The 13,389-nt window shown below is 41.4% G+C and overlaps 1 protein-coding gene across 1 annotated transcript in view; it reads right to left on the reverse strand.

Annotated features, from left to right (window-relative positions):
* Nucleotides 1-13,389, reverse strand: part of norpA (no receptor potential A) — a 100,342-nt gene that overhangs the window by 52,587 nt on the left and 34,366 nt on the right. Inside the window, exons 3-8 of the mRNA XM_089234808.1 lie at nt 13,117-13,203; nt 11,003-11,062; nt 6,375-6,518; nt 4,131-4,346; nt 3,908-4,008; nt 2,621-2,678 (exon numbers count right to left, since the gene is read on the reverse strand). Coding sequence (XP_089090934.1) covers nt 2,621-2,678; nt 3,908-4,008; nt 4,131-4,346; nt 6,375-6,518; nt 11,003-11,062; nt 13,117-13,203 — 666 coding nt within the window. The remainder of the gene's footprint in view (nt 1-2,620; nt 2,679-3,907; nt 4,009-4,130; nt 4,347-6,374; nt 6,519-11,002; nt 11,063-13,116; nt 13,204-13,389) is intronic.

Below are 13,389 nucleotides of genomic sequence, written 5' to 3' on the forward strand. Positions count from 1 at the left end.
AGAACTTGTATGAATTTATTCCACTGGTGTTTGAACGCAATATTACGCCCTTGATCGTACAGGGATTCACTACTTCACGCACAAGCTTTTGGCAACAAATTCGGATTATCGTTATTTAACGAATCGGCGATAAATCTGGCAATCTCGTCCTCACCTAACTATACGTTAGAAACAGAAAAGGGGGAAGTACTGCATATAAAAGGTAAAAGTGCAATAGATGAGGTAGACGAGAAAGTTTTTCTTTAGAGTGCCTTTTCACACCCTCACCCTACGCGTTATTATTTTGCTCTTACATGCATATACATAGTAGAAACATACATTATATGTGGGGGAAAAATCATTAACAGGAGTATACAAAGAAAGGAGTTAAAGAAAGGCATCTTTTCAGTTGATAGGGTTTTGATGGGGTTACTGTAAAGTATTTGCGATGGTGAAGAGAGAGAGAAAAGAAAACACGGAGAATTTGTTTAAATTTATTCCACTGGTGTTTGGACGCAATTTTACGTCCGTGATCATGAAGGGGTTAAAAGACAATGACAAAAATTTTCAGTGATTTTCGCCACAATCACTGAAAATTCGCGAAATGGAAGGGGGGAATTTGAAAAGAAGTGGTACTGCAAATCGCAGAGAATTGCGATGTAATTCATGACAAAAAACGTTGAGCATGTCAAATATGTGAGATGAATATTTATATTTTCGGTCATAAAATCATCATGTTTTTTAGTGAATTGGGGAAAATGATTTTGACCCTGTATCTGCTTATGGCTATGATTAAATATATGGTTTCTTTTCAATAAACGCTTTTTGAGTGACGTCTTAACAGGTTGACCGTTGGGGCGGGGAGTCAAATAGCGGCGTAAAAATTATTGAAAATTTTCATTAATTCTGTCCTTTATCATAGATTTTCATTCATTTTCTGATATTATGAACATTTTTTTCTTCATTAAATATTAATTTTCATTTAATTCTTGGTTAACGTATGCATATTTTTGTGTAGGTATTTTTTTTATCATTTTCTGTAATCGCTTAAACTTTTCAGATGTTGATAGGATCATTTCACTCGCTAAGACAGCTCTTAGTTGCTAACTGGACAGTTATTATTTAGCAGAAATTAATTTTTGTCAGTACAATTAATCGTTACCATGGCTCTCCTACATGGGAGGTAGACTGACGAGGCTTCAGCATGTGGGTCCGGGACGATTCCCGTTATCTCTTTAAATTTTTGCAACTATAAATTCGTTATAGAAGTGCCCGTGAAAAAAATCCTGGCCTAAGGCTCACCTAAGATCTCTGTCCATGGGCATAAGTGGATGTAGACTCTTCGAACGGCGATAGCCCTCCCGTCTATGCCACTTACAGAGTAAACTGGAAGTAGCTTAGGATGTAGCGTGTTTGCTTCCACCTTTCTGCACCACCGATGCTTATGGGCTTTTCTCTAGGATGTGGGGGAGGGGGGGGGGTAATAATTAAGACAACAAGACACTTAAATCCTAGAACTCATATCCTCTTCACGAATCCAAGGAATCCTCTGCCCACGTTTTAGGTAATACGCTTACCATTATGATGATGATGTTAGCGACGTATATTTTTTCATGAAAACGCTCACGTAATGAAAGGAGTGTACGGGACCATGTTTTTATTTCATTTTCCTTATTAAATGATTGACGTCACTTTACTGGGTGATTAACAAGTTAACACTTTACCGACCGGAAGCACTAAATTCGAACTAAAGGAGCTGCTAATGATGCGCGCAATTGGAACCTGTTATGTTACTACCATTGTTATAATCATCATTACTTTTGCAGAGGATCATCATTATAGACTCATCTTTCTACGACGCTCTTTGGAACGTCATAGGAAAGAATAAAAATCTTACCGTTTTTTTGGAAAGTTAGTACGTACAGTAGGGAACTATCGATAGTATAGGTGCAGGAACGTAAGGGCCAGGTCAGTTCACTCTATGGGCCGGGAAGGGGAGTTACGCATCCCAAACTACTGAGTGGTGACTACGCACTTATACGTAAGAAATAAATATCGTCGAGCCCCGATTCAACTCCCCGCATCAGTTTTGCGGAATTCTGGGCACTTCACAGCAAGGGTGTTCAACCTTTTGGAGAGTGTGAGCCACTTTATTAAGTGATCTGGAACAGCCACGAAGGTTACTAAGTGATCTGTATATTTGCCACTGGTCGCTTGAGTGATCTGCAACTGTGTCGTAGGTTACTCAAGTGATCTGTGAATGTGCCGCGATGATCTGTAAATACACCGCGGGTACCTTAAAAGATCTGGAACTGAGCCCCGTGCCACTTAGGTGACCTGGAACTGTGCTGTAGGTCACGCCCACTTAAGTGATCTGGAACTACACCGCAGGTTACTAGAGTGATTTGGTTGTTCAAAATGTTTTCTCTCTCTCTCTCTCTGCTTAGGCGGTTAAACCGGGTGGCTAAACTCACGATATTTCCCACACAAAACGTGAAAGATTTGTTCACTGAAAGTTGCTAGCGATAAGCGAGGTTGGCGCTAAATCGGGGTTCGAATGTTATCTTTCTAGTTTCTTTTCTGGTGCACGACATGCAATAAATATTGAATACACCTTGAAAGAAATTTTTTGGCGTCTTACCTTATTTAAGAAATTTATCAGTTGTTTGACAGTTATGGTGTCGCTTTTGTCTTGGGTTCTGAAAAAAGAAGAAGAGAAGTGATGATTATGATAAGGGCGTTCCGATAAAACCCATAAATTATAAAACAAACATATACACTTATTCAAACAGTTTTTTTTATCTTATCTCGCACACACAGATCACACTCTGCAGTTATTTTCTGTTTATTTATTCATTCAGTTTGAGATGGCGATGTGTGTTAAGGCATTTGCGATGTGAGTGTGAGTTTCACTCGGTTTTCTACTTTATTTTACTCTGATTCATCAAAAGTCAATACAATTTTGATATCTTTGCTCATACTTACAAAAAAAACCGATTTTCAATAGCTATTTAAACCGCCCCTTCCGTTGCTTAAATACTCCACGGCCTGTCAAATGTGGAATGCACTAAACGTTCTACCTTCCAGCCCTAATGGAATATTCGAATGCAACCAGCATTCTTTCTTTACAGTACTAGTGGGATATTCCAATATGCATGAAACTGGATATTGAAATGCGAAGAAGGTTCTTTCTCTTCCAGAGTGAAATATTCGAATGTACGGAACGCTCTTTCTTCCAGCCAGTGCCGGACCTTGAATCCTGCGCTTTACGAAGGTCGTCGTAGAAGGCGCCAATTCGACTGGTGGGGGGCGATTTTCATCCCCAAAATATTATTCACTTGAGAGCCGTTCACATGTGCAAATATTGCGGTAGCATTGGGAGTGCTAGCACCCGCTTGACGACTTTTTTCTTTCGTAAGGAAAGAAATGGAGAGCAGTCATCGGTAAAAATCCCATGTGAACGGGGCTTTACACTTGAAAAATGTCCAGAACCGGCCCTGTTTCTAGCTCTGGTGGGATATTCGAATGCAAGGAAAGTTCTTCCTTCCAGCCCTAGTGAATATTCCAATGCACGAAACCTGATCTTCGAATGCAAGGAATGTTCTTCTTTCCAGCCATAGGCGGAGATAGACTTGGAAGTCTGTGGGGGAGGCACGGTCATTATTGCTGGAGTGGCACGATGATGATGATGTCAATTCATATATACATTAAGGTGTAATAAAGGTGTCGACTCCACGCTGGGGGCAATGACTTCCACGCCCCCCCCCCGTATCGAACTTGAGTGGGATAACCGATAGCATGAAATGTTCGTTATCCCTTGTGGTGACGCAACTGAAACGGAGCGAGAAACCGCCGAAAGTAATAATAATACTGATTTTGAGTCTATATCGAATCGCATCATTCAACTTATAACGAAATAACTACTTACATGTTCTTGAAGAGCTCTTCAATGTCGCTTCTAGGGCAGAGCTTGTTGTACAGCTGGTGGAATTTTTCGAACGTGAAGTCCCTGACTTCTATGACGTCATTCTGAAACAGATTCCATCCAAAGAAATTATTGTATACTAGAGAGATCCGGGATATCTCCGCACTGTATTCGAGTATGAATTCAGTGGTGTGCAATATCTAGAAGAAGGATGGTGTCAACTTACCTTTCCGTTCGGCAACCCGACTTCACCGATACACTGGTACACCAGCTTCTCGGTCTTGCCTGAAGCGAACGTCTGAGCTATCCTTCGTATCGCGAGTTTTCCGTCCGGATCTACCAAGTATCCCAGCTTCATCCAATGCTTTTTCAGGCAGGTCATAGGACAAACGTTGTTTGCTTTGATGTTGTTCGTGATTCTCCTCAAGCCAGCTTGCCATTCCTGACGATAATATACGTTAAAATGCAACAATTAGCAAGTTACATAACGTACGTATGCGCATCAAAGAAACCAGCAGCATTTGACGCAGAACCCCATTCATAGATTTGGAGACATGCTATCGAAAAATAGTTGCTCAAATAATTACTTTTTATTGGTTTGAGGCTGAAGAAGGCAAGTGAAGTAAAACCTTTCTTTTGCGGTCACCGTTGGGACAAAAAATTTCGTCCGTAAAAGGGGGGGGGGGGTGACCGTTAATCAGGGGTTTGAGATGCATATATTTATTATACAATGGGAAATTATTATTTGGCCGTTAAAGAGAGGTGGCCGCATCTGAGGGGTGTCCGTTAAGAGGGGGGGGGGTTTACTGTATTTTAAAGGTTTCTATGCCTCCCCCCCCTCTCTCTCTCTCTTTGTGCCGTCAAATATTTTACATTCCCCCCCCCATCCCGCTCACACGGTTAACCAATTTTAAGGAATTCCAAGTAAAAGCGGACTTAATTCTCTTTTAAAGTTGAAATCGGCTGCCTTTCAAATTTTGTCGGTTTGCGGAAACTTGGCCCCCGACATTTCGCCTCTGATAGGGTCAAGTGAGTGGGGGGAGTGACCATATGTGTGGGTGATCGAGTGATCGTGTGAGTGACGAAGTGAGTGGATGAGTGACCAAGTGAGTGGATGAATGACCGTAGGAGTGACTAAATTAGTCGGTGAATGACCGTATAAGTGACCGTATCAATGACTATGATTAAGTGAGTGAAAATATGAGTGACCAAGTGAATGGGTGAGTTACCGACTGAGTTGAGAGATTGAGTGAGTGTATGTGTAAAAGACAGACCAACACGTTTTCACCAGCTCCCCCAACCATTCACTTGATCACTCATCCATTCACTTAGTCACTCAAAGGGTCACTCACTTACCAACTCACTCTTGGCCCCCGTCCGGGGAGAAACATCCGAGCCGAAATGTTCAGAGACGAAATGTCGGAGGTGAATTTTCCGGATCCTAATTTTGCGGCCCTGTGCAGCTGCATAGTATGTCGAACATGTCTAAATACGGTCACGGGACTTTGCTGGTGTATACAACCCCAGGCTATCACCATGCAGCGGTTCTCAAAGTTTTGTCTTCCGCGGTTCCCTTGCGTTGATCAGCGCTCATCTGTGACAACCGAATAGTGTAAAAAAAAAAAATCCTTCAATGCACCGAACAAGCACACATCAATATCGCCAGCTCACCGCGAAGCATACTTCGAGAACCACTGCCATAGAGGTAATTAACTGCTGATTCACCCCAAAGGAGGCGAGCTATGCCTGAAATGTAATCTGCGAAGCCTACAAATTCTGTACTGTACTCGCGTGTACAGGAGGTGCTGTCACCTATCACCCGAATCGGAAGTGAGAAACTGCCGAATTGAGCGAAAACGTTTTCCCCAATAATATAGGTCTGCTGCTGACTACAGCGGGACTTATTTTGAAGGGGGGGGGGGGGGGAGACCTCCAGGAGCTACTAGTATGGTATTCAGTGCCATATTAAAGCGTGGGCCCACCTGGGCACACCCCGGATCATCACATGATACTGAGAAATGGTTACAATTTTTAAGTGTGTATGTAAATCGGTAGGAGAAGATGTATCTGGTCTTGGTAGGGGCTTCAGAAAACTCACTTCGCCCGAGGGGGGGGGGGGCTATGGTGCTCTCAAGAGAACTCTGATGGTACTACAAAATTTCATTGGCACTATTTTTAAACAAAATGCATCCATCCAAAGTCAGGGAGTTGAAACTTATTTTCAATGACGTTCAGTGTTTTTTGGTCATTACTCAGGTGACGCCAAGCCAGGAGCGAGGCATTCACCCGAACACGGCAGTATAAGATGGTGGTGGTGGTGGTGCTGACGAGAGAGAGAACAACATAATCGTTACGAGACATGGAATGGGCACCGCCTCTACGGGAATATCAATCCAAACAGGCACATATACAAAAAAAAAAAAAAAAAAAAGTATAAAATAAAAGAAAGTAATAATGATAATCGTCTCACTTTGGCCGTCTCGATGTCCGGACACACGACATGCGTATAATTGATGTTGACCATGTCCACTCCGCTGCAGATGGTCAGCGAAACGTCCCCCAGGTTGTAATCACGTCCGACTTTCGCCTGCAGCTCCACCAATAGCCGTGGGTCCTGGAAAAAAGATTATAGAAACACATTATTCTCGTTGCATTGATCATGCGTTTCGGGAATTATAAATTACCAGCTATAATACCCGGCGCTGCCCGGGGTTGTCTTCAATGAGGCTTTTTGGATCACGTGATATCTCCTTCTTTCTTTGAGGGACATGCAAACCGTGTCTAAAGTTAACCAATATGGCGACTTCCTGCGCGACTCATGAAATAAACAAATCTAGACTTAAAGAAACGTAGAAATGAATTCCCCCCCTCCCCCTTTCTTAGAGGCAGTGTGAAAGGGCAAGCGGATCCGGACCCGCGTCCGCATCCGCTCCGTGTGAAAGGGGCCTTATTCAGCTGGTGTGAGGCGCTGGAATGGAACTGTCTAAAAGGCCGTGCGCATAGTGAGGCGACCACGAGGCACGGGAGTGCATAAGAAAGACAAGCGACGAAAACAGTTGTATTGTTACTCACCTAAAGTACCAAAGGATGCTTACTAGAGGTGTCGCGAGTTCGATACTCGGTTCGTCCTTGTCAGAAAACTTTCCTGACACAGGAGTACAACAGAAACGGTAATATGACCGCGGAAAACGATTTCTACCGCAGCGGGTTCCACATCGAGGGGTTAGCGCACCAACCTCTCGATGAATATAAAAACAAGCCTGCCGTTCGGAACCGGCAATAAATTGTAGGTCCCGGTCTAATTAGCCCTCGTGTGCAGAAAATGACCGCCGTGCGACAAAATTGATCAAATGATCAATTGTATTGTTTTGTTCTACACCGCACACACTCGAGGAGCAAGGCAAAAAAAAGAAAGAGGCCACTCAACTAGGTGTGGGAGGTGAACAATCCGGTTTGTTTTCACCTCGATCTGCTGATTTTCGCTCTCTGCTAATTGGTCTCATTTCTGTTTTTTTTTCTTTCCCCACTTCTGCGGAGGGATCATAATCATCATCATCATCACACCCTTGCATTTCCGAACCCCCTCCGGTCATTTTCTTCATCCCTATCCTCTTTCACTATGTGCGGACCAATCAGAAGATAGCGAAAATCGAGCAGATCGAGGTGAAAACAAACATAATTGTTCAAATCCCGCACCTCATTGAGTGCTTTCTTCTCTTTTCCGCCTCGCTCTTTGGGTATGTGCGGTGTAGAGCTCAACAATACAATTGTTTTTGTCGTCAATCTCTACTACGCACTGCTGTACTTCGTGGTCGCCTCACTATGTGCACAGCCTAAGGGGCCGTTCAAGTATTACGTAAGCAAATTTTTAGTCATTTTTTTACCCCCTCCCCCCTTGTCATCAAAAATCAGCAAATCGGAACCCCTCTTCGACGATGACGTAATACTTGAACGGCCCCTAACTCCTCCTAACCAGATCATAGCTCGCCGCTCTGTCTCAATGAAGAGATTTTTTTACCAGGTGTTCGAAGACCGGGACCATTTTGGAAATGTACGTGAATGTGTTGTGAATGCTATCGTCAAGCTTGTTTCTGTGTAATGCTAGTTATAGTACTGCCATCTGCCATCAATTTTTGAAACTATGAGTGAAAAAACTGTCTAACTTATGTATATCACGAATAACAACATTTTCTTAACGTACGATATTTTTCATTTTTCATAGATTCCTTGAGAAAGTCTCCGGGAAAAAGAAATTTGAATCTAGTCAACTGAAAGAAACTGATCAAGAACTGAAGGATTTCTTTTGTTATACATTAACCTTCACAGCGAATACTGCGAACTGATTACAACCGATTTACGTGCGGAAATTATTAGTCAACAAGAAAGGTGAGGGAGGGAGAAGAAGTAGTCTTCTAGTCTCCTACATTGTTTTGCAGCCTGATAATGATAACTTGCAAGGAAAGTAAAATAAGTTTGGCTGGATGGCTTCAGAATGAGTAAAAAAAAAAAGAACTTTCGACGGGGAAAAAAATCGATAACATTATCCGATAACTACAAACGATTTTTTTCCCGTGTTATTATATTGGTCTGCCCCGTCCTGTGCAAAAAGTGATAACAATACCCAAATGATAACATTATGAATCTAATTTTCTCGGCGTCGACTGTACTGGACATTATCGGAAATCCAATCCCCAGCCAATCCTTTCGGCGTATCAATTTCAGAAGCTTCTAAATATGGTACCAGTGACTGGGCGTGAGAGAAGGAAACCCACATGGTCATCCACCATATCATAAGTCATTCATCGACTCTCTTCTCGTTGCTTTTGTTTGAACGTTATATAACGAGCACGAGGACCGTTCACTTCTCTTTTTTTACGAGAAACACGTGGCAAAGCTCCAAATATTTTTAGCTCACCATAAAAAAAAAAAAATTAGCCTATATTTTAACCCTTTCACTGCAAAAAAACAAAACAGAACACCGTCTAGTGATAAGAAGGCCACACCCATTTTTTTTTTTAAACACCGATAGAAAGAAACTCCCCCGTGCGCGCGTACACTCATCGAAGTGTTTAGAGCAACTCTGTTCCATAACAGCGTTGCGTAATGATAATAATTATGACAATAATTTATTGTTATCTGCTGTGAAAAAAAAAGGGGGGACGGCTATAAATATGGATGCCATTGGTTTTTCTTCCGGGATAACAATTACAGTATTTGATAGAAACGGCGATGAGAAAATTTACGAGCGAAAAGGGGGTCGGTCAAATTATTAATTTTTAATCATTCTATCTATAACCAGAGTGGGAAAAGATCAGGAATAGGTTGTCTCTTTGGATAATAATTACTCATTCTGATTAAGTTTGGTCAATGACCGATTAGCGATCTCCCGGTCATGCGGGAATTGGTCAAAACGTGCATTTTGGCACCCCTTGTGATGTTGAACGGTCGGTGAAAGCGGGGAGGGGGGGAGGATTAATCCGATGTTCCCCAGGTTAAGCACCCCATCCTACCTTGAAGCCTGATGTTTTACATAGCAAGAAAGATTTCTAGGATTATTCACTGGGGAGGGGACAGTTGGACATTAGAACAACTTACAATTAAAAGTGTAGTTCAAAGCTCAACCGGGAATCGAACCTAGAAGCCGAATCAGAGATTTATACACTAAGCACGCCTCTCAGATCTTCCAAATATGATAATATGTAACTGCATTTTTCACATCGGCATTTCAAGGCAGGCGAATTCTTTGCAAGATCGTTAAAGTTTATTTCAGTCCACTGCTTGGCGCAATATTGGTAACATTTAAGCTAGTGTTTGCACCGTTAATCTCCGTTTCATCCCAATTCGTGTCGAAATGTTGTTTGATTCATTCGAATCGAATTCACCAAATAACGAGCTTTAATTAGCCAATGTATCTGAGCGGCCCGTAAATTTGACTAAGGCCGGGATTACACTATAAAAGTTGTATAAAAGTCCTTTTATAAAACTTTAAAAATGATACCAATAAGATCATCGGTTGCATTTTCTAGAATGTAACCAATAATTTTATTGGTGACATTTTTCAAGTTTTATAAAAGGACTTTCATCAAACTTTTATAGTGTAATACCGGCCTAACCCTCCCTGTCTTTTGGCTGCGAATTATTTTCTTATCACCTGAATTGCTGCAATTAATAGGGTGCCAGTGGGAAAAATAGAGTTGTCGCCAAAACCTACTAAAATTACGTCGACGAACGCAGATTTCAGTGATGTATTGCAAACAAACGACTAAATTTCTCCATTTAGTCCCATAGAATCACATCATTTCAATGAAATTGGTGTGACCTTATAGTATTTTTTCTGCGCTTTCCAAATATGTGCTTAGTTTGCGTGTCAGTCTCTCAGAAACTTCACAAATTCTGTTTTTTTCAGACTTCGCGCATTTTCTATTGATAATCGATTATCCACTATAACTCGAAAACTTCTGAGGTAGGACAGGGTTGGTACGTAGATTATTTCATGATACACTTGGGCTCGTCTATCACCCCCACCCCTTCATTTGGCAGAATAGGCCGGATTCTACCTATACTGTATTCTTCACATATACGGAGTACAGGACCGTGATTATAGTTAATCACCTGTGATGCGCCAAGACTTCAAGACTCTAGCAGACGCGAATCCAGGGTGATGTGTCGATAGGTTCGTAGGATCGTCCCGTATTCTACGAGACAGACGACATTATCTAGCTCTTGTTGGGAGGTGTTATAATCGTACCACCCCCCCCACCTCACGCCTCACTCTGGATCTGCTCCTGGACTCTAGGAGAAAGTGCTTGGAAGATGATTATACATAAGGGGCCATTCAAGTATTACGTAAGCAGATTTTCAGTCATTTTTGACCCCCTCCCCCCCCACCTTTTTCAACAAAACACTGACCCCCCCACTGTCAGCAAAATTTCGTCAGCAGCTTAGAATATTTCATATCTTCAAAAAGGGGTGGTTGATGACGTAAGCAACCTTCAAACTCCCCTCCCCCTTCCCTTGTCAGCAAATCCGAAACCCCCTCCCCCCCCGATGCTGACGTAATACTTGAACGACCCCTAATAATGCTAATAGAGAACGTACTTTTGGTACTCCACCATATCTGATGTCATTGACTTGAGATAACTCCAAAACTTGGCCATCCTGTAATTGACAAATCGAAATGTTTCATTAACACACACTAAAAAAAAAAAAAAACCAAAATGAAAAACACAAGAACTTCAAATTTGATAATTTCTTTCTGCAAAGATTTAAAATCTGTTATCGATAACTAGTATGATTAGGCTCCAGTTAGGATCCTCTTACTGCTGCTTTGCTCAGAGCCCCCCCTATGTCAAAGTTGGACCCTGGTTATTCGGACTCCCTTTGATTGGAACGTTCCCAAAATTTCCTTATTTTCTGATGTGTTGTAGAAAGGCAGTAGAAAGTCCAGAACACTCTCTAACCCTTGAATACAGACATTCTGTATATTGAGTTTCTTTTTTTTTTTGTAAGAAAAGGAAATCTCCGGAATCGGGAACTGTTTCATGAATAAGAAAGAAATCTTTGACTGGAAAGTCCCAGGTCAGCGAACTCTGTTTCCAACTGTCTGGTCGAAATTTTCTGGCCCGTGACCAGAAATGGCACTGCAACCGCATAAAAAAACGTAGATATTATAGTTATTTCTAGGACGATCTTTATCTTAATGATATATGTGTGGGCCACGAACTCCCACGAGGGAAAGTTGTCCATTGATCAGCTTTACTTTTACACATTATATACAGCACCTATTTGCATTATACAGGGTTCCCATAAATTCGTAAATGGTTTAAAAATTCATAAAAATTATGCATATTTTGCTGTTTGCTATGTATTCGGGGATATTTTTTTAAGCTATTTATTAGTGTCATCTTTTAGCACATTTCTCCTTTGCATATGTTAGTGTATGTATGTGATTATTTACAGTAAAACCTCTCTTAACGGACAACCCTCGGATGCGGTCACACCCTCTTCTACGGACAAATAATGTTTTTTTCCCCCCTCGTACAATAAAAGTATGCATTTAAAACCCCTGATTAACCCTCTCACCGCTCTTTTATCGACGAATTTTTTTGTCCCAAAAGTGACCGCAAAACAGATGTTTTACTGTATTTTTTTACTGATATCCCCTACTTCTTCCTCTCCATTTCATTGGTTGTTTGTACTGTGCACATAGTGAAGCCCGAGCCCTGTTTTTCACAGGTTTGTATACTGAATAAATAAAATAAAAATTGAAGGAATTGGTGTGTTTGTGTATGCGATTATATTAGCGAAAAAATTATTCCCAAGGAGGGGAATTTTTTTTTGCTACGGAAAAAAAAAATAGTTCAAAATTTTGTCGAGAGAGGCCACTGCACGAAAGTCTGACGGTAGTGACACCTTCTATAGTAGAAAGCCTCCGCGCGAACTTTGACGTCACCATATGACGTCGTCCATTTGACCTGTAGCCATTCGATATAGCAGTCCGACGTATGCGAAATCTTTACCTTTCTTTGCAGTTTATAGACTGTAAATGAAACGGACGACTTTAGTGACGTCACGAGATTCGTGAGGAGGCTTTCTGCTGTAGAAGGTGTTGGTAGTGATCGGACCTGAACCTTTCTTCAATCCCTTTCTGTGTCCGAAACGTTCGTAAAGTTTCAGCTGGTGATTCGTGGATCATTTAAAACAAGTTCATCAACAGAGCTTTATCCACCAATATCAACATTACAATAAAAACCTTATATAAGCGCTAGAAACAGGAAAAATTCAGAAATGAGCTGTTAATCGAACACCCCTGAACTTTATAGGATTCCGATTTGAATATTTCCAGTCATTTGCTCTCGTTCAGCTCCCTCTATCGACAAAAAATTTGAAATAATTTTTTTTTTCTGTGCAAAAAAAAAAAAAAAAAAAAAAATATTCCTCTTCGTGACAATAAGGGTTTCACACAAACCGCATACAAATATACCAATCCCTTCAATTTTTATGAAATTTTAACTGGTTTACGAATTTACGGGACACCCCGTACGTTATACAGTGGTTGGGAAAGATTCTCCGCTTTTAATCGTTGGAAATCGACGTTAGGAATCGGCTCTCATCATAATATAAGGCTCTGCACATTTGTCCGTATTGCGTTCATAAGTTCGTACGTATTGATGCTAAAATGGAAAAGGAAAGGAGAGAAATTTCGTATTTACCCTGCCTTCGCTCTTCCAAAAGATGAAGAAGCCGTATTCGTCAACCTTGAAAAATGCGTTTGGCTCGTAGACCGCTTGCTCTTTCTCCTGTGAAATGATAAAATGCGAAGGTGACATAATACACAAATGAGTATCAGAATTTACGTGAAAACGAATTGTTTCATTTACACATGCTACTAAACCAGACATGCACCTCGTACACATTCTTCTACGAAATTTCTAACGAATCGACACATGATGGAATGTGTGATCTGGGTGTGTCTGTGTGTGTGT

This window comes from Pholcus phalangioides, unplaced genomic scaffold, assembly GCF_987345545.1.
Source record: "Pholcus phalangioides strain wild (caught in Gottingen) unplaced genomic scaffold, Ppha-v1.0 ptg000008l_1, whole genome shotgun sequence".
NCBI lineage: Eukaryota > Metazoa > Arthropoda > Arachnida > Araneae > Pholcidae > Pholcus > Pholcus phalangioides.